Source organism: Protopterus annectens, chromosome 15.part0 (genome assembly GCF_019279795.1).
Source record: "Protopterus annectens isolate FY-2018-M chromosome 15.part0, PAN1.0, whole genome shotgun sequence".
Classification (NCBI taxonomy): Eukaryota; Metazoa; Chordata; order Ceratodontiformes; family Protopteridae; genus Protopterus; species Protopterus annectens.
In genome coordinates this window covers 735136400-735159450 of record NC_056749.1, presented here as the reverse complement: position 1 = coordinate 735159450, position 23051 = coordinate 735136400, and the positions used below count along the sequence as shown (strand labels likewise).

The window sequence follows — 23051 nt, the reverse complement described above, 5'->3', positions numbered from 1 at the left end:
TATGTTGACCAAGATTTGATACAGGAATGGTTAAGAAGAGGTAAACTAAAATCAAAAAAATGAAAGGCTAATAATGACAACCCAAGACAGTGGAATACATAAATGTTGGTTCACAAAGGCCACAGACAAATGCAGGTTCTATTAAACCAGAACTTAAGACAGTTACACATCTCGTTGCTGGGTGTGAAACATGCATGGATGAGGTTCTGAATACCAAAAGGCACAATAACGTAACAAAACTGTAGTAATGAGCATTGTGCAAACACTATAATATAGAAATAGCTGAGAAGCATTGGAAACATGAACCACAAAGCATTATTAATAATAATGTAGTTTATATCACATGGGACCACACATTCAATAAATAGATACAAGAAAACCAGATATAATAGTTCAAGAAAAAAGTCAAAAGTAGCACTGATCATTAAAATTGCTACACCCAACAATTAAGTCTTAAAATATATGGATTTGTAAGTGGAAATGAGAACAATTTGGAAGAAAGATATTTAGTTCAAATAGTATTAGGAGCAACAGGACTAATAAAAAAATGATAATCATACTTAAATATGTTATCAATAGAAGTAATCCCATATGAACTGTAGAAGGAGGCAGTTCTGGACCATTGTGGGTGCTGAGAAGAACACTTTTGTCTTAACATCAAACACTGATACAATATTAATTTTGTGAAATGTAATAATACTCTGACATAGGAATGTGCCATTTCAATCAAGGTATGTAAAAAACCTAAACACTTGCAGAAATTAAATAAAAATTACTTATTTAAAAATCAACTTATTTGTACAAATTCCCAAGCTTTTTGAGTGGATGTATTTAGGAACCTAACGCACTTAGTGTTTCATACAGTACTTTATGAATCAGCATATATAGACCTCATGCAGTTTGAGTGGACATGGTAGACTTTTCTGTATATGTGTGTGTAAAAGATGTGTGTAAATTAAAATATGAGCTAAATAAAAAAGCTGAAAATAAGAACTAGGTAGAAAGTGCATTACAAAGTTAATGGATACGGAAAAAAACGTGACAACGTATTGTAACAGTAATAATGGTGAGTAAAATTATCATTAAAAAAGAATTCAAACTCATGTAGTATATGAGGGATCACTTTATACTACTCTAAGAAACTCACTATTATCTGTGATAGAAAGGGACATTTTTGTAAGAAGTGTACATTAAAGAGTAGTGCCTTCAAAAGAATTTGCATGTTGTTGAAGAGAAATATAAAAATTGACAGCTCCAGCTAACATTCTAGCTGGTTTTACTGAACATACTCTTGGCAAGAAATACTAAAAAATAAAAAGTAGAATCTTAAAACTAAATTAGATAAAGTCAAAGAGTGCAATAGTTTTTCTGAAGATAATTATAGAGGATTGCTGTGCAAAGCAATGCACAGTGATGCAGTGGTAGCATTGTCACCTCACAGCAAGAGGTTCTCCAGTTTGATTCTTGGCTAGTGTGCCTTCTGTGTGCAGTCTGGATGTCCTCCCTGCATTCGTGTGGGTTTCCTCCGGGTGGTTCAGTGTCCTCCCATGTCACAAAGACATACATTTGGAGTATTTCTCCCCAGGCCGCCACTGAAAATTGGCTTTGTTCCAAGTTGGACATTCCTGGTAAACAAATGTTAAATAAATAAGTAAAGGTACTGAAGAAACAGTAGTGTGCACATTGCTTAAATATTCTAATAACTATGTGGAGACTTTATGTCAAGCACTGCTGACATATGATGACAATAATAAGTACAAAGCCGTATTTGAAATCATAGCATTGAAAAAAGTATTTTTTAATGTTTCAGAATATTTGGATTGTGAAAAGTGAGGAATTGCAAAGCAAGTTCACAGTGTAAAAGAAAAAATATATATGTGTACAGCCACAGTTATTCAGCTAGACAGAAAGGTCAGATAATTTAGCAGTATTCCACGAATAGGTGTAGGTGAGGTAGGATTTACCCTTGGTTGGCATGTTTTGATCATGAGGGTGAAACTCAAGTGATTAAGCAAAGCCACTCTTGGGTAAATCCTTCATCACATGCTTTCTCTGAAGAATACGAAGTATGTAACTTTAATCCATGGCATTACTGACTGACAGAAATTCTCACTGATTTATCAGAAAAACAAAATAATTTATGAGAGAAAGGGCAAACTAGAAGGAAAATTAAGGATATTCTGCAAAATTATCCAGTAGAATGGTTACCGGGAACATGACTGATTATACTGCCAGCAGCCATACATCTCAACTATATGTAGGTTTGAAGAATGTCCCAGATTTTTCTAATTTTTATCCATATCCCTCATAAAATATCTTATGGGTGGTATTACAGACCGTACTGCAATAGCAAATCCAGCTACTCAACAGTGCTTCTGCTGTCAGACTTCTTTCTGTTGGTATATTCTCGATTTACAATGGGCATTCTGATTGGGCTGTCAAATCATCCAATCAGCATGCACATTTATGATGTATTTCCTGTTTGGCTATTTTACATCCAGGCTTAGGACTTTTGCCAGGAGAATATCATACACCAGTAAAATTTGATATTGTATCAATGACATATGCCGATAGGGAAAGTAGCGGATGCTTTCTGTAGTAAATTGGAATAGTAATAAAATGCATGGAAAGCATAAAGTCATTAAAAAGAAATTAGAGAAAACAGAATGGGGGAAAGTATGCTTGCTGTTGTAAAGGAAAACTAGATATACATTTGCATTGATAAGTAAGATTTTAATAACTTCATTAAAAGAAATAACTACCTAATGCTGTTTACAAAGTAGCTTCAAGAATACCAAATGCTAAGCTGTTTTCACTTTTACAACCAAACCAAGTCATTCTCATCACTAGGAGCAAAATAGAGTTTCTTGAAGACAAAGTTAGCTGAACATAGCTCCAAATTATGTACACTTAATATGTCATTACAAATGCACAGATTCTGTATTTTCTGTTTGGTGTTTTGTCAGAATGAAAAGTATTGTAAATATTCCTTACAAAGATAACTGAAAGCTTGGAACATGTCATAAATACTTTATAATCTGTCAGTACGGAGTCAAGCACAAGAAGAGCACATGTGGTAGAGCTGCAAAATAGATCAACACAGAGGACCTTTAAGTTAAATAAGAACAAATATATAATAACAATGATAATAAAATACATATATAATATTGTAACTTCACAAGAACTGAAAACTGATTCAAAAAAAGGCAGAGAAGTTGCACAGATGCTAAAACCCAAAGGCAAGTAGACAATACTGAGGCTTCTAGGAATGATGTGGCATCTTTAAAAGTTTCTACATAAAATGTTTGAGTTGCTTATGTCTCTATGAAAGCTGTTAGAGCATGATGTAGCCTCAGAACTGAGACATGAAAAGGAAAACAGTTTTGAAATACTCTACTTAACAGTTGCATCAGCAGTAAAATACTTTGCTGTGAATAAACTAGTAGTATCACAAGTAGACGCCAGTCAGAATAATAATGAAGCGAAAGTACAAGACAGAAATAAAATTTGCCTTTGATTCCAGAGCAGCTACAGATGCAAAAACAGGTATGCACTGCTAGAAGAAGAACTATGAACTCACATAAACACCAGTGTATCAGTATGAGAAATTATATGCATATATCTATGATAAAGAAGTTTATATGGAAACAAAGCACAGATCCTTGCAAAACATATTTGACAAGTCTTTCCTTTTGCGATCCCAGAGGATGTCATTCATAATCTGAAAGTGAAAGACAAACCAGGCAAGGAACTACACACAAGAGTTATGCTAAATATGGCATATTTTCCTGAGACAAATGATGAGTTCCAGGAAGATTCTTTGAGTAATACTGCAGTTGCTAGAAATGGAAGAAAAGGTAAAGGAATTCCAGAGATGAACTAATACTGATTTATAAATATAGTTACTAGAAGATGTTAGAATGTGAGGCTAACATGAGCAAAAATAACAATGCCCATTTGTTAACCAAGTTGGTCCACTGTACAGACAGTCTCTTTTCAGGGGTAACCCAGGAGCAATGTCTGGTTAAGTGACTTGTTCATGGTCACACAGTAGACCAAAGAGAGCTGAAGGAATCAAACCTCTACTAGAGGAACTACAGCTCACAACCTTAACCTCTATGCCAACTGCCAGACTGTGGCATGACATTCAATATTTCAGTGATGGAATACATTGTATTTATGGCTTAATTTTTCAAAGCAGCAAAATAATAGTTTCCCACCCACTTTGAAGACAAATACCTCAGAAGATGCCCGAATCATATATAGGAATATAAAGCGAAAAGAGGAAGCAGGTAATAGTGTATACAGACTAGGGATGTCAACTTAAGTAAAACAAGTAGTACAGAGCTGCACCTTTTGCAAAGAATACAATAGCAAAAATCCAAAGAAGAGACAATTCTGAGTATCTGATCATCAGTAGAATGATAGTATGAGTCCGAAGGAGACATGTATCATATATATATATATGGATCTACTTTCAGTTGACAAAAGTATGATCCACTGAATGGAACAACCGCAAACTCAGGTAACTGAAAGCTCACTTGCAAGGAAACTAACAACATTGAAAGCTCAATCACCAAAACCAATTGTAAATGAACTACAGACTGCGAACCAGTAAACAAAAAACAACAAATACACTACACTACATTATGCAGGTGGGCAAGCATTCTGAATGTCACACACAACACAGTATTTCAAACCCACCCAGGTGGGGGGGCTGCAACCCCCCGCTACTAATATATACCAACTCCAAGATTGCAATACAGTGCGGAAAAGGGAAAATTCCCTTAGCCCCACTGTACTACAATCTCCAACAAGTTTCTAAATGATACACATAACCTTCCAAAATTAAGGTCTAACCTCTTCGTTGTGATTTACATGTAAAATATATTTCACCCAGGAATTCTGCACAAATCCAACACTGTATATGCTGGTATGTTTGTACAGCTACTAACACTTCCTTCTTAAATTTAAAGCAGTATGCCCTATATTCAACGTTCAAGTGCATTTCGCTAACTCAGTTTTCAGCATTTTCACTTTCCTTTCGGTGCAGTGAATTCATGGTTGTTCCTTCGGTGGCTCGTACTTTCATCAATTGAATGTAGATCCATATTTTGTATATATATATATATATATATATATATATATATATATATGTGTGTGTGTGTGTGTGTGTGGGTTGTGGGTGCATTATGATTCAAAGTTCTCTGAAGTAACAAAACTGATAAACAAAACAAGTCATCCGTGCACGAAATTCTGTTCTCAAGACAAGGAAAACCTGATGTCAAACCTGAGAATAGTTTGCAATACAAAATCTTGGAATTCAGAAAGTTTATGCATAAGTAGAAAATTAGATATATAAAACTCATTCTCTCGGATAATGTCATTTAATGTATGGTGAAAGCGCTTAGTGTATGGAGCAGCATTAAAGGCTTCGGAATTACTCTGGTGGTTGTGGTCTATTCTTGGTTTTACTAGTTCAATATCTATTGGGTATTTTCATTTTTTTGACATATAAAACTCGTTTAACACTAGATTGAGAAATATAGAGACGTATACAGTAATGAATGTTATGAGAAAGAGAGCAAACAAAAGCCAAGCAGATTGTAAACTTCAATTTCAACTTCAGTGTCATTAAAGTTCCAGTTGCTAAACACTGTACAAGTTAAAATAAATATTTAAACATATTGAAAGAAGTAAAACAAAATATATTGACATAAAATGTAACAAAACATGTAGCTATAAATGTAACACAAAATTTGATAAGGTTAGACAAATGTCAAAGCAGCAGCAACAGTGTCAAAGCAAGCTCAATAAATTTACCCAGGTTCAAATAAACAATTTCAAAAAATAATTAAAACTAGCACATTCTGAGGCATCTGTCACCCAGCCAATGAGCAGATTCATCAGGTAAGGGCATTTATAAAGAAATGTTCAAGTCCCAGGTGACTCCATGTTGATGGGTGTGACTGTGTGAAACCCCTGAAATGCTGATCACAGGGAAAAAGTTGGCCAGTACCATAACAACAGGTCCTACAAATGGGGGAGGCAAGTCACGTAGTGAAAGATTAGTTAACACAAGACATTTATAGATAATCTGCTATGTGATAAGCAAGCAATGCGGACCCTGAAGACCAGTATAATATGGTAGTGACTAGACACCCCCACAAATAATCAAGCTGCAGAGTTTTGCACCATCACCAACAGGCAGTCAAGTTCTATGTCTGGCAGCCCCAGATAGAAAATACTGCATTAATCCAACCAAGAGGAGACAAATACATGCACTACCTTAGGAAGATCAGTCAGTAGGATACCCCAGTGATGCTGCTAATATAGAATCTCAAAGATTTGATGACATCCAAATCTAGTCCTTCTATGTGGGTCTGTTGTTAATATTTACTCATAAGTTACAGATCCTGAACACGAGCTGTTCACTGTAAAATACACCTGGAGAAAAGGCGGAAAGAGTTGGATCCCTAAGTATGGCATATAACACCACAACATTGAATCGCCATTACTGCTGGCTTAGACGTGTTAAATTTCAGCTAATTTCTGACCATCAAGCCAAGGTTCCTACATGATAGATAGCAGCAGATATAAATTTCTGGTGGCATGAGAGGTGGACCTGTAATTCTTTAGCATAATGATAGTATTGTAACTGACTCATATTAATCAACTCACCCAAAAGTCAACATACGAACAGTGAATTAAAGAGGACCCAGGTCAGGACCCTGATATACAACAGTCAAAACTGTTGAAGTATGACACATTAGTCCCTGATAGTACTCTCTGGTTGCATTCTAAAAAATAGGGGGCAAACCAGTATAGGACATCACCAGACATATCACAGTACTGCTGCAAATGGAATGATTGAAATTATCAAAAACAAGGAGCAATCGAGCAGGACCACAACAGAGTAACAATACTGATGCCTCATCATAAGGTAGTCAGGAAAGACTATAGTTAGAGCTGCACCACTACTGTGTCAAGCTCAAAAGCCACACTAGAAAGGATTATTGATGTTCTTAAAAATCAGTTAAGATTCCAGGTGAAGATAAACTCATTTCTCCAAACTTATTGAATAGCTACCCATATTGCCAGAAAGTAGCTCATTGTTTTTAAGGATAAGAATAACTATAGCTTACTCTAATTGTATAGAAAATGTTCCATCATTACATTAGGTGGTGAAATTCTGGTACAAGATTGGAACAAAAACCTCCAAGCATGGATGAGGATCAGTGCCCATGCAGTGATATGCATACTGAAATGTGTAGCGATACAGTCACCATAGTCAGGAATGGCACATTCACACCAACTAAAAGGAAGGGTCAGCCCTTCTGGGGACACTGACAGTATCCTAATTAGTGAAGAAGGATACCAAGGACTTGATGAGGGCAAGCTTGTCTGCAAATTACCAGGCAGCCTGTTTGTACTTTTTTGAGGATAAAGTTCACCATGTGGAGATACAGTCTGGAGTGTACAACTCACTCACCACATGTTAAAGAGCAGCCACTTGATTTGCCATAGCAGGGAAGATCCTCCAGGGAAAATACTCAGACTTCTTCTGTGTGACCTTGACCTTATATTACAAAAATTGTAATCTTATCCTCTAGTAGTTCTAAAAGGTACCACTTTTGCTACATCCACTACAAATTTTATTTCATCTTCTTAAGCACATGAAGCTCAAGGTCAAACAATAGTTCACAATGAAGTCAGAGAACAGGAAATACTTTGCTTGTGACCACAACATGAAGCCCAGATATGGACCTCCACAAACCAATTGCCACTGGTGGCACAACAGACACAGAGATGATCAACTAGGATAGAGGTAAGTGAGGCAGTTCAACTGCAATATATGTTACGTCACAATTTTGGAATACATGCATAATCCTTTGTAGGGATTCAGTCCCCTCATCACCTCATTGTTAATGAAAGAAAATAGCCTATTTCAACTATATCGCTGGTGTTTGAAGATAAATGGAAAGTGAAGAAAATTCTGGAGAGAAATAAGCAGAGACAGTTGCAGCACTGTGACAAAATCTACAAAAAGGTACCAGATTTAAAGGTTGGAGATGGCATTAAAATACAAAAGCCACGGAAAAGTGCAAGTTCTGGGTAAAGTAGCTAAATCAAGATCCTAGGTTGCTTGTGGAAATAAGGAAAAGCTTTACAGTAAAAATGAAAGCTATTTGTTTAAGATCGATATGTAGAAGTCCAAGAAAGATGGGCAACCAGAATTGTCACAGTCAATATTGTCACAAGAAAGTCGAGACTGTGAGAGAGCTGCAGTAGCCAACAGTAGCAGGGAGATTCCTCTAGTTGTATGGTAAGAAAAGCTGTATGTCGATCATACCGCTGAACTCTACAGATGTTTGCCTCATATTTTTGCTCTCATAAAATTGCTGGTTTTCTGGCAAATCATTGATGGTTGAAGTCCAAAAATATTGACAGATATTTGAATTTCAGACTTCATACTCTTCAGAAGTGTCATTAATGCAAAACCTATCATTCTATTAATTTTCTAAGTTTATAAGATCAATATTTAAAAATTGTCCCTATTTTTGGCATTTTGTTCCCTCATTATTTATGGCTTTGTCCAGATTTCTTGTGCTAAGAAGTTGAACAGAATGATGACAGCAGGTACTATCCTGAAATAGAGGGTCACTTTTCCTGAAAAAAATAGGCCAGTTCAATATGGACATAAGGAAACAAACAGGTACACGAACTGTTTCAGATAACCATGATATTATGGACTGAAATGTGGCAATATGGGTAACATGCACATTTGAATATAAGTATTACGCTGATATAAAACTTCCAGGTTGTGCTTAGTATTAAGTTACTGTTGATTTTTAAAGATCGGTGTAAAGTATTAGATGAGCATTATATCTGATATCTCACAAACACACACACGTGTGTGTGTGTGTGTGTGTGTGTGTGTATATATATATATATATATATATATATATATATATATATATATATATATATTTATAAGCATTAGTCATTGAAACTGATGTATTCAATCCCAGTCCATCAATATTAGCACCCACTGAAACTGCCCTTCAGCAAATCACATCCACGTGAAAAAGGAAGCAAATACCTTTCTCTCTGTAATTGGATTAACTCTACAGAAATGCTGTCTCTTTAATGCTTGCCCTGCAGTGCACAGTTCCCTATGTGATGACCATGCCCTGGCCCACCAATCAAAGAGCCTCGGTCCTCACCACTAACACCAGGGAGGTCATCTCCTAGAAGAGGAAAGGATAACTAATACACACAGTAAAGTACAATTTCCCTTAAGTGAACACAGAGGTCACAGTCAGTCTGGGGCTGGTTGTTCCCTTGCTCACCAGGTCCCCAATAAGACTCCCCACTGACACAGCTATACGGTCCAGATCTCAGCCTAGCTGGCAAGCTAACCTCCAGTACCCTCTCTGTCCAGCCAGTGCGTTGTGTTCCTGCCCAGGTAGCTGACACACACCCACACTTTGAGATAAGTATTTAGACAATTTCACAGACACTCTTGGGAAAGGCTGACACAGATTCTCCAGCTGTGCCCCTTGACCCAGACTATGTGGTAGTAATTACTGCTACCATCAGGTTACTATAATTATCAGCTACTAAAAGGGTCTTAAAAGCGTATCCAGTTATTACTGTGCAATATTATAATCCAATGGTAGTATGACCAGACAGTCAAGGCTTAATTTGGAGTGACTTAGACAGTAAAATCTGTAAATATGTAATGTACTTTAGAGGTTAAATTATCTCTACATAAACCAGCCACAGCTAAAGATTTTTAAAATATTTAATAATAAATAATTAAAACACAAGACAATACTACTACACCAAAGAGATATCTAAGAGTTCAGAGATCACACAGAAACTTAAAACAATACAGTAGGACATATCTGATGTCAAAGAAAAACACAATCTAACTTTCTAATCTTTAGCTAATCTTAAGAGAAAACAGTGTTATAATCCTACTTACATACATAAAGCATAAGCAGTGCTGGGTTAGATGTCCAAGATCAAAATACTTCTTCATCTCTCACTCAACAATAGTTTTTAAACACTAACCAACAGCTCTCTAAGGCCCTCCCACATTACATCATTTTGACACTTAGTCTGGAGTTCACAGGCCACAAACTGCATTATTTATCAAGCTAACACCTGCTCAGGATACTACAACAATAAAATGCATTTCACGTATACACTCTAGCAGAAACCAGAGCAATAAAGCACCTTCCACATGTAAATTCTGGCCATTAACTTAAACCTTAAAACAATGGGTCTAAAACCTTCATCCAGACTCACTGGATCCAGCTTATAAACATCAAAGAGATTCATAAGATCTTTTCAGCTTCAAAAGACACATTTGAAATGCTTGGCTTTCCTTACAGCAGATGGCAATGTTGCAACAATCTTGAAGTTCACATTTTACAGTGTTTTCTTTCATTTAAAAACACAAGCCTGTATTTTACAGTTATTTATACAATTGATAGAATTACGTATCAAATTATATTTGACAAGGCTGGCAACCTTTGCTATCTTTCTCCAATCTTCACATCACCCCCCCCCACCCGGGGAACTCAAGCAAGTTTTTCAAGTGCTGCTTGAGAGTGTCAGGTCTATGTGGGTGTACCTCACCCCATTCCCTATCTTGAGAGCCCATCTGCATTGGCATTGCTCCTCCCACATGTTAGAGGGTTGTGATTTGTCATCACAGTGAATTTTCTTCCATACAGATAAGGCTGGAGTTTTTGTAGTGCCCATACTATGGCTAGACATTCCTTTTCTACTGCTGCATAGCACTCCTCCCTGGGTTGGAGCCTACAACTGAGATAAACTACTGGGTGTTCTTCTCCCTCTGAAGAAATCTGGCTAAGTACAGCCCCCACCTCATAGTTTGAAGCATCCACCTGCACAACAAATTATTGGCTATAGTCTGGACTGGCTAACACAGGGGGTCCTCCCAAAGTTTCCTTAAGCTTCTGAAATGCCTGCTCACATGCTGGGGACCACACTACCTTATTTGGCCTGTTCTTCCTTGTCAGGTCTTTGAGGGGAGCAGCTATGGTACTATAATTGGGAACAAATTTTCAGTAGTACCCTGCTGTCCCTAAGAATGCCCTCACCTGCTTTTTGGTGGTAGGTGCAGGCCATGCCTGAATAGCATCCACTTTGTCAGGTTTAGGCCTTATCTTACCACTCCCCACTCTATGTCCTAGGTAGGAGACCTTTGCCATACCCACCTGACATTTGCTCGGCTTAATGGTCAACCCTGCCCTCTCTAGTCTGCCCAACACCTCCCTAGCATGCTGAAGGTGCTCTTGCCAGGAATAGCTGTAGATAGCAATATCATACATGTAAGCAAGGGCAAACCCTCCTACTCCTGCTAAGATATGATCTACCAGCCTCTGGAAAGTCGTTGGGGCATTCTTCATCCCAAAGGGCATATTTGTGAACTCATACAAGCCAAAAGGAGTCACAAAGGCTGACTTCTCTCTAGCACTGGGAGTCAAAGGCACCTGCCAGTAACCCTTGGTAAAATCAATGGTTGTAAGATACTTAGCCCCACCCAGCTGCTCTAGGGCCTCATTTGTCCTAGGCATGGGGTAAGCCTCTGCCTCTGTGTGACTATTTAATTTACTGTAATCCACACAGTACCTGGTGCTGCCATCCTTCTTTGGCACCAGTACCACTGTGGAGGCCCAGGGACTGTTGGACTCCTGAATCACCCCTAGTTCCAACATCTCCTGTACCTCTTCCTCAGAGTCTGTTTGACTCTCTTAGGTACCCTATAAGGTGCCTGCCTGATAGGCCTTTGGGGTCCTGTATCCACCTGGTGCTGCACCAGGTGGGTGCTCCCTGGTTTTCCGGTGAACATGCCCCCAAACTCCTGCAGCATTACTTGGATTTCTCGAACCTGGGTAGGAGATAGTTGCTGGGACATTGCTACCCCTTCCACCAAGGTGTCAGCCGAGCCTCACTGAGATCAGTCAAACGATCTCTCTCAGACTCCTCCTGCAATCCACTGCAAATGCTCAACACAAGGGCCTCCCTATCATGGTAAGATTTCATCATGTTAACATGGTACAATTTGTGCTCCTGCCATCTGCCTAGCACTTCCACCATGTAGTTAACATCACTTACCTTTCTTACCACCTTTTAGGGTCCCTCCCAAGCTGCTTGCAGCTTGTTGTGTCTGACAGGAATGAGAACCATTACCTGCTGCCCTACAGCATATTCCCTAGCTTGAGCATTCCCGTCATACCACACCTTTTTCTGTTGTTTGGCTTCTGCCAGGTTCTCCTGGGCCAAGCCCATGAGTTCCCTGAGCCTTGTCCTGAGGGTTAGGACATATGCCACAACAGACTCTTTGTGAGACTCACACTCACCTTCCCACTCATCTCGAATTAAATCTAGAGGTCCCCTCACCCTATGCCCGCACAGCAACTCAAAGGGTGAAAAACCTGTGTATTCCTGGGGAGCCTCTCTGTAAGCAAACAACAGATGGGACAAATATTTGTCCCACTCCCTCTTAAACTGATCTGCAAATGCCTGTAGCATGGACTTGATTGTAGAATCTAACCTCTCAACAAGACTATTAGTCTAGGGATGGTAGGGGGTGGTCTTCATGTGCTTCACCCCACAGGCCTTCCACAGACAAGCCAGCAGGTCTGACATAAAATTGGCACCTCTGTCAGACAGTATTTTCTTTGGGAAACCTACCCTGCTTAAAATCCCTAGCAAAGTATTTGCCACCTTCTTGGCCTCAGTGGAGGACAAAGCCACTGCCTCAGGGTATCCTGTAGCATAATATACAATCACTAGGATATATTTTTTTCCCTGTGGAACTTGGGGTACTCAGAGGACCCACAATATCCATAGCTACCCTCCGAAATGGCTCCTCAATCACAGGCAAAGGCATCAAAGGAGATCTCACCTTGTCTCCTGCCTTGCCTACCTTATGGCACTGCTCACAGGCCCTGCAGTACCCTGTTGCATCTCTGGAAATTCCAGGCCAATAGAAGTTTTGCATAATATGCCTCTTTGTATGTTTTATGCCCATATGACCTGCAAAGGGAATATCATGGGCTATGGCTAGAAGCGCCAGATGGTAAGCTCTAGGCACTACAAACTGTTGTGCTCTCTCACCTTCTAGCCCTCCCTCAGGGGTCCACTCTCTTTACAGTAACCCTTTGTTCCAGTATACAGATTCCCCCTTCCCTTGAGAATCAGGTGCCTCCCTAGCTACCTGCCTCAGGCCTTGCAATGTAGGGTCTGAGAGCTGAGCCTGTCTCAGCTCTCTCCTTGTAACCCTCCCCAGCTCCCCTTCCACAGGAAGTCTGGCATCCTCTGACAGTGGTGCCTCACTGTCAGCCTGGGGACTACTACTCAGCTCTACCTTTGCAGTCACTCTGTGCAAGTGACCATCAGTACCCACAAGCAGCTGTGGCTCACCTTCAGACTCACTGCTACAGAGCAGCTCACTCCCTGAAGTAACCACCTTAGCAGTCCTGGCTGCAAGTATGCAGTCTGTCTGGGTCTCCCCCAGGCTTCCAGACCCACATGCTTGTCTCCTAGCCTCACTGCATGTAACTGCATAAGTACATAGTACTGCTTCATCCAAATCCTTCCCTCTCAGGACATCTGCAGGATGGTAGTTCCATACCCCTGTTGTCTCGACAACCCACTGTTGGCATTTTGTCTTTCCCCACTTACTGGCTCCCTCACCTTTGGTTCCCCACCTTGCCTCCATGGACATCTGTATGCCACATGGCCCCACTGGTTGCATTCAAAACATTTAACCCTAGCTCCTGGATGTGTACCTGGACTAGTGGCTTCCCCTGCTACTGGCAGATTCTGTTGGGGCTGTCTGTGCTGCCCACCATGGGTTTGTTTAGTCCTATGAGCAGTACTGTGGGGTCCCTTTCCTGTGCAGGGCTGCCCTGCTTGCTAAGTATAGGTCTCCCTTCTTCCCAACTCCTCTGAAGTAGCACACTGTCTATCAGTTAACCAGATCCTCATGTCCTCAGCCAAAGTGCTAAGGGCTTGTTCCTTTACCAAAAGGTCTGCTAGCCCTTCAAAAGTGGTGACCTGACATCCACTCACCCAGCTATGAAAATAAGTGCTTAGTTCAGCAACATATTCACATACATTTTCATCTGCCTTGCGTCTATGCTCACAAAACTTTTTCCTATACATTTCAGGTGTTAGCTTAAAACATTCCAACAAGTGTCTTTACAGCAGTATAATCAAAACAGTCAGTGTCATGCATTTTTGCTAAAGAAGTTAAGGAGTAAGGGGGTCAGGAACCGTATCCAGAGCCCTTGTTCAACTTCATACTGTTTACATACCCGCTCAAACATATGAATGAAGCTATCAAAATTACCCCCCTCTTTAAACTGTGGAAGAAATTTACTGACCTTTTTGTGTTTCTGGGGTTCAGTTACTCCCTTCCCCATTACCTCCATGACACTGGCGAAGAGTCAGCATTTCCCTCTCATGCCTCCTCTGTCGTTCATTTTCCTCATCTTGTAGACTCCTCATTTTCTCAGCTGCTTCTAGTTCCATACACCTGGCCTCCAACTCAAGTCTCTTTAGCTCCAGCTGGATTTTTAAGTCCACTGCAGAAAGGTTGAGCTGTCCATTCTCCAAGGATATTGTATCTCTATTGTCAGTCTGATTGTCCTCCAGGCTGCTGTTTTCCTGATGCAGCTTTAACCAAGGCTGCAATCAGGTTTGCCTTAGTCAGGTTTCCATGCACCAGTCCCCTAGCCTGGCACATCTCCGCCAGCTGGCTCCTTGTCATCTTTCCATACTCCTCTGCTGACATGCTGCCTGCTCACCCTGACTAACACTAAGCTAACAAAAGAAATAAAACAATTGTGATCTGAACTCTGAGTATACACTGCGTGGCTGAAGTGATCACTGTTCATAAGCTACAGGAATTCACTCTACCCACACCACTACAAGCCAATTAGTGTTTGCCAACTAATCAGTATATGATGTGGATCCCACCACAGCAAACCAATATGTGATAGGATATCCCAACCACTGCCACCAATATGTGATAGGATATCCCAACCACTGCCACCACTATGTGATAGGATATCTCAACCACTGCCACCAATATGTGATGACTGTGCCCTGGCCCAGCAATCAAGGAGCCTCAATCCTCACCAGTAACACTGGGGAGGTAATCTCCTAAAATAGGAAAGGATAACTAATACACACAGTAAAGTACAATTTCCCTTAAGTGCACACAGAGATCACAGTCAGTCTGGGGCTGATTGCTCCCTTGCTCACCAGGTCCCCAATAAGACTCCCCACTGGCACAGATATAGGGTCCAGATCTCTGCCTAGCTTGCAAGGTAACCTCAAGTACCCTCTCTCTCCAACCAGTGCTTTGTGTCCCTGCCCAAGTAGCTGACACACACCCACACTTTGAGATAAGTACTTATACAATTTCATAGACACTCCTGGAAAAGGCTGACACAGATCCTCCAGCTGTGTCCCTTTACCCAGACTTTACAGTAGTAATTACTGCCACCACCAGCTTAATATAATTATCAGCCATTAAAAGGCCCTTAAAAGGGTGTCCAGTTATTACTGTGCAATATTATAATCCAATGGTAGTATGACTAGACAGTCAAGGCTTAATTTGGAGTGACTTAGACAGTAAAATCTGTAAATATGCAATGTACTTTAGAGGTTAAATTATCTCTACATAAACCAGCCACAAGTAAAGTTTTTTTAAATATTTAATAATAAATAATTAAAACACAAGACAATACTACTACACCACAGAGCTATCTAAGAGTTCAGAGATCACACAGAAACTTAAAACAATACAGTAGGACAGGTCTGATGTCAAAGAAAAACACAATCTAACTTTCTAATCTTTAGCTAATCTTAAGAGAAAACAGTGTTATAATCCTACTTACATACATAAAGCATAAGCAGTTCTGGGTTAGATGTCCAAGATCAAAATACTTCTTCATCTCTCACTCAACAATAGTTTTTAAACACTAACCAACAGCTCTCTAAGGCCCTCCCACATTGCATCATTTTGACACTTAGTCTGGAGTTCACAGGCCACAAACTGCATTATTTGTCAAGCTAACACCTGCTCAGGATACTACAACAATAAATGGCATTTCACATATACACTCTAGCAGAAACCAGAGCAATAAAGCACATTCCACATGTAAATTCTGGCCCTTAACTTAAACCTTAAAACAATGGGCCTGAAACCTTCATCCAGACTCACTGGAGCCAACTTGGAAACATCAAAGAGATTCATAAGATCTTTTCAGCTTCAGAAGACTCATTTGAAATGCTTGGCTTGGTTTTCCTTACAGCAGATGGCAATGTTGCACCAATCTTGAAGTTCACATTTGACATTGTTTTCTTTCATTTAAAAACACAAGCTTGTATTTTACATTTATTTATACAACTGATAGAATTATGTATGAAATTCTATTTGACTAGGCTGGCAGTCTTCACCCATCTTCCTCCAATCTTCACAACCTACATCCATCACTTCAAGGCATACCTTCAGCAAATAAGAGAATCCTTTTTACAAATGTATTATATGGGTAGAAATGAAAAGTACATGCATCTTTCATGATTTTAAGTCACCTTGTTTTGCTTAATATATTCCAAACAATTGATCATACAGAACTAACCTTTTTATGTGAGGAGCTCTACCTTCCAAACTTCTGTATTTATATATGTACAAGTTCTGTGGTCACACAACCATGACCTACCAGAAATGCCTGCTTCCGTGCTGTAGTCAGTGGTGTGTTAAATGACTACAGCATTTACTGAGAAACTGCATTTAACGAGAAGTGATACCTCTCCTACCAGTTGATATTGTGAGTAGTGTAACAAAAGAACTGTAAACACCTACATACTTACACACACTTGCACCCACATACACGTCTTGTGCACAATATATATATATATATATATATATATATATATATATATATATATATTGTGTGCATGTGTGTGTCTGTGTACTGTAATAGTCATGTGGTAAATGCATCCTGGAGTTTTTTTAAACAGTCATAGTAGTCATACTATGTTATGATGTAGAATCCAGGACCAGAAGTGTAGCTAGGGTGGGGCAAAGCAGACTCAAGGCATTACAGGTATGTGATCAGGAGATGCTGATCGATTTGTAGCACAATACCTGTATTCATATCTGTGCCAACATTTGTAAATATCAGTAGAGAACTGAACTGCAATACTGCTTTTGTGGACTGTAGTGCAGGACTGAAGTGCTTGAGCACTTTCCTTCGCATGTGGTATAAGTTGTCTAAAAGCAAGCAGGTTGCTACAATTTTAAAAGTAGAATCATTTGTCCTGAAACATGAACTTTTTGTGGGATATCAATGGATGTATAGTAGAAAATGGTAAAAGAGAATCTCATTACATAGACTGCAAGGGAGAAATCTGTTAAGTAACAAAGTCTGAAAAACATTAGCTCATCTTGAAGGTTCAGTGTGAAGTAGGTACTGAGGATTCACAGGGAGAATCAATCCTGTAGTGGAGGTGACAGTACCAGTACTAGATGGAGTTGTAATAGTATTGAGGGAGAACCCAATCTGCTCTGAACTGGTGGTCAATAACACCACATACATAAATGCCATAGATATAGCCAACCTGCTGGCAGACAGGTTCAGTGAATACTTCACCACCCTGTCCCCCATCAGTAAACCAGGACATCCCCATCCCCTGCCCCCTCCCCTCATCACCAGGGAACAGGTCCTTAATGCCCTTTCAAAGGCAAAAATGCAGGCCCCATGGGACCCGATAACATCCCTGGCTGTATCCTACATGAACTCAGGCATGAGCTCTCAGCTCCAGTAGACACCCTATTCAGCCAAAGCCTGAGCACCAGCTTCATCCCAGCTGAATGGAGGACAGCCACTGTCATCCCTCTACACAAAGGTGGAGCGTCCACCGACCCAGACAGTTATAGGCCCATCAGCCTAACTAGCCTGATCTGCAAGGCCATGGAATGCATTATCATGGACCTTATAAACAAGGATATTGGCAACCTCCATATGCTTGACCCCACACAGTTTGATTTTGTCAAAGGGAGATCATGCCTTTTAAACTTGGTCGACTTCTTCAAAACATTCACCAAAGCCATGGACAAGGGCAAGATGGTGCACACTGCCTACCTTGACCTGGCCAAAGCCTTTGACACTATTCCCCACTTAGGCATAATAGATAAACTCTCCCAGCTAGGCATCAACCCATATGTTACCAGATGGGTAGCTAACTGGCTCACTGATAGAACCCAATCAGTCAAAGTAGAGGAACCCACCTCTAGTAGTACACCTGTAGCAAGTGATGTACTTCAAAGATCGGTCTTGGAGCCTCTACTGTTTGGGATATACTTTTCTGAGGTGTAAGCCAAAACCAGTGGTCTGTGGCTGACCAAGTTTGCAGATGACTGCAAGTTGGGTGCTGTCTTAAGTTCTTCTAGTGATGTGAACATCCTTCAAGAAGGCCTTACCCAAACTAATGACTGGTGCTAGAAGCATGGCCTCAAATGCCAAGAAATTCATCATTATCCCCTTTGAGGAATGTGTCATCCCCACTAATTATCACATTAATAACAATGTACTAAGGATGCAATCAATCTTGAGGGACTTGGGCACCCAGGTTGATAGCAACCTGAGTTTTGAATACCATATTGCCTCTATTGTACAGAAGGCTTTCTATGTGGCCCACCTCATAAATAAAGTATTTCATCCAGGAGCAAGGAGGTCATACCATCCCTGTGCTCCTCCCTTATCAGACCCATTATTGAGTACAATGCCCCCTTTGGCATGTACCTTGCCAAGCACATGCAGCAGTGGAAGAGACCACATAGGTTCATGACAAGGAAAATCCAGGGTCTCAAACACCTATCATCTACAGATAGGCTAAAAGCCCTGTGCCACTACTCAGTCTCATACAGACTGCTCAGAGGTGACCTGTGTCTGGCATACAAGGCCATTTCAGACCCAGCCTTGATGGAGTTGCTGCATATCAGTAAGACAAACTTCACTCGTGCAACCCATATGCAAGGCACTAACCTGGTCTGTGACATTAATAGAACTTGTTGGCAGGATAGATTTGTGTCCCAAAGACTCCCCCCATCTGTGGAATAGACTCCCTCTCCATGTCAAGCAAAGTACCTCTCTAGCCCTCTTTAAGAGGAACCTGGATGACTGGATGGGAAACAGAAAATACACCCCTGGGATCCCATTTCTGTCCCTGCTGGACAGGGGAAACAGGTGGTGACTTTGAGGGAAAATGGGTGAAATTCTTGGCTAGGCTTATAAGGGCCTCTGGGCCAATAGCCTAGTATCATTCTATGAACCTATGAACAGAAACAAGCAAACCACAGAATGGGAATGGTAAATATTTGCCTGTGTTCCACATGTGCACTTACAAACCACAGAATGGGAATGGTAAATATTTGCCTGTGTTCCACATGTGCACTTACAAACCACAGAATGGGAATGGTAAATATTTGCCTGTGTTCCACATGTGCACTTACAAACCACAGAATGGGAATGGTAAGTATTTGCCTGTGTTCCACATGTGCACTTACAAACCACAGTATGGGAATGGTAAATATTTGCCTGTGTTCCACATGTGCACTTACAAACCACAGAATGGGAATGGTAAATATTTGCCTGTGTTCCACATGTGCACTTACAAACCACAGAATGGGAATGGTAAATATTTGCCTGTGTTCCACATGTGCACTTAGCAGATTACATGGTACAAACATTCCATTGTTAATATTAGAAATACATACTAGAAAACCTTCAGACACATAACGCGTGGCACATGAACAAAACCGTGAATAAAAACACATTTCAGAATGTCAATACACCAGTATTGTGGCTATCCAACTGGCTAGAGAGAGTATAGTTTTCAAGGGCTATATGAGAAACACACAGGAATACCATGACGACAAACAGAATATAAAAATAATGAAAAAAAATCCTCACATAGCAGATTAGCACTAATTAGCACTATATATCAAGTACTAGCCTATCCTGATATGCTGTCACTAAGTAAACCTGGTGGATTTATGACAATTGTGAAATAGAACTGAAAATAACCCTGAAATATATCAGAGTACTTGAGTGTGCTGCAAGTGTTCAGCCTTCCTGGGTGGAACTCATTACATTTTTTTGTTTTCCCAGATTAAGTCACAGCCCAGAACCTGGATAATTCAGGATGGTAATTCATCCATTGGAAACCTGTGATTTTTTTTTTTTGTGATCAGAGTGTTCATGTAATTTGTAGCTGGATTGTAGGCAGGTGTCCTGATGTATGTCTTCTTATGGGAGGGTCCTTCTTACCCCCAGTTCAATGGATAATACTAGTCCTGATATTTCAGAGGTCTAAGGTGGATTGGCTTTTGATGGAGGTAGTTTCACTGAGTCCGGGGGGGGGGGGGGTAATGGAATCTGTCACTGAAGTTCTGTATGTTTAAATAGTTAACTCCATACCTCCTCTCTCAAGGCAGTCAGGATAAGTATCCAGGACATGAAATATGAAGTTTTTGAAACTGGAGCATAGTATTGCATATCTGTAAATTATTTTGTGGTTTAATTTAAAAGAAATGTGCAAACATTTTTCCACATATTTAAAAATAATATAGAAATTACCTTGAAACTTGCTTATTCAATGTAATGATACATGTAAAAATATTTCAGTATAACAGAATGTATTTCAATACTGACTAATAAGGATTTGATAAAAAATTTGGAAAAAATCATGACCTAAATAAACACTTCCACTAGAGTAAATATTGAGATCCTTACCTATTGCATTTGCACAAACACACATGCTAAACTAAACTGGCTTACTAGTCAACACCCATGCAGTGATATACAAACACATAGACAGACACTTCTTACATGAGGACAGGCCTCCTGCAGCCCCCTAAATTTATATAACAAACTCCGAGATTAAACCTATTGAACTTATCTTAGAGTAACTGCCACTCAGGATAGCGAGAAACAGTCGCACAAACATTTGTCTCCCACACCCTTCACAAAGTCCACATTCAGCTTCCATACAGTACGCAAACATGTCTTTTAAACATTCACTGCATCCTTATCTAAACATAAGACACTGTTAAACACAAAGCCTACACCAGCCAGGTTTGATTGCAAACACAGCAACCCCCTAACCACTCACTGCATCAAAGCCTTTCTACACACACATCGCAACCTCTTCCTGCACACTGTATCTCTCTCTCTCTCACACACATACACACATAGTTTTCAGTCACTCACTGCATCACATAAAACCAACACCCACTATACACACACAGTTTTCAATCACTCACTGCATCACATAAAACCAACACCCACTATACACACATGGCAACCCCCATATATACAAACTACTAACTTTTGACCACTTACACTAAAAAAATCCACATACACCACTGATTTTTCTGCTACATGCTACAAATCTTAATAGCACAAAACCTACCTCATAAGCACTCACATGCATGCACAAACCTGGCATTTGTCTTATATAGCAGTAAGCCATTGATACATAGATCTACATGCATGCACATACTCAATGTATGTATATATATATATATATATATATATATATATATATATATATATATATATATATACACACACATCTATATATATGCATGTGTGTGTGTTTAACTGGTATATACATGTATATATCTGATGATAATGCACCTTTGACCACTGGACCCTAACAAGCTGGCATTCAAAAAACAGGACTTGGGTAAACAGATGATACCTACTAAATATGCTGTTCCTTTTAATATTATATAGTATTTCTGAAGGCATTATTTGTTGTATCTGATTTCAGCAATCTGATTAGGAAATGTTTATTCAGCCTTCAAGAGCTATAAAACAGATATGCCTGTTTCTTTTGCAGAATGCTTGAAGATGATCTAAAACTCAGCAGCGATGAAGATGAAAGAGAAGAGGTAAATAAATGCTCTTATTGTGAAATAACTTAGTAAGTTTAGTATCCATAAAGAAAAAATGCAGATGAGATGATTCACCAGCATTATTTGTGAATTCATAACTGCAAGCTTTTGATCTGAAATAGCATGTAATAGATTTTCAAAACACCGATTTGTATTGTGATGTTAAGCAAAATGGTGTACTAATAGCACTGAAAAGATGTTGTCACAGTTGATTTATAAGTTACAAATCTGATTCTAGCCAAAGGATTGATCTGTCATACTCTGATCTGGTTAGATATATCAAGTGTGAACTTTTGATAGATTAGGCTAGAATCCAGGAAGTAGCTCACTTCAGGATGTTGATATGAATATGCATGATCATTAGTCATGGTGGTTTTACCTTCTGAATTATCGTTTATGAAATACATTTATTTGCCTTTTTGACCATCTGGATTTTTTACACAGCCTGGCCAGTCACTCAGCTAGCATTCTGTTGCAATAAATCTGAAACTGCTTTTCTGTTTCAGGTTTCGTTTTTTATGAGTTATTAACTTCATTTAATGAAGCTGATCTTCCTCACTGGAAGATTTTGATTTGATGCCTAAATGATCTTAAATTTTTTAGACTTATTGAATCATGGCATTGAAATAATACACATGTATCATTATTTACTTATGTCACCAGGCTTTATGTATTTAACAATGCTTCAGTTGTCCATATAATTTGTTTATTCATTGTACATAGATCAGTTTTTTAAGTGTTTAACATTTAAACACTCATATTTAACCTTGACTGAACACAATGAAAAAAAATAAAACTAGGCAACATCAGAAATGTATAAAGGTACATAAAATGCTTTATACTTAGTGTACCAGAACTTGATAGGGGCTTTGATACCCATAACACAGGCTGACAGTGGAAGTGATGGGTAACCAATCTCTTCAGTTATGCTACTGCCCTTAACATAATCACTGACGGAAGAATGAACCCATTTTTGTATTGTTGTTACACATGCAAGAGATGGCATTTATTACTATATGAGATTATGGCA

General features: G+C 39.5%; 1 protein-coding gene across 2 annotated transcripts in view; it reads left to right on the top strand.

The window, feature by feature from the left end:
- Window positions 1–23051, top strand: part of AFF2 (AF4/FMR2 family member 2) — a 3001139-nt gene that overhangs the window by 2069976 nt on the left and 908112 nt on the right. For both annotated transcript variants that reach the window (XM_044057592.1, XM_044057591.1), the window contains exon 10: window positions 21967–22018. In XM_044057592.1, coding sequence (XP_043913527.1) covers window positions 21967–22018 — 52 coding nt within the window. The remainder of the gene's footprint in view (window positions 1–21966; window positions 22019–23051) is intronic.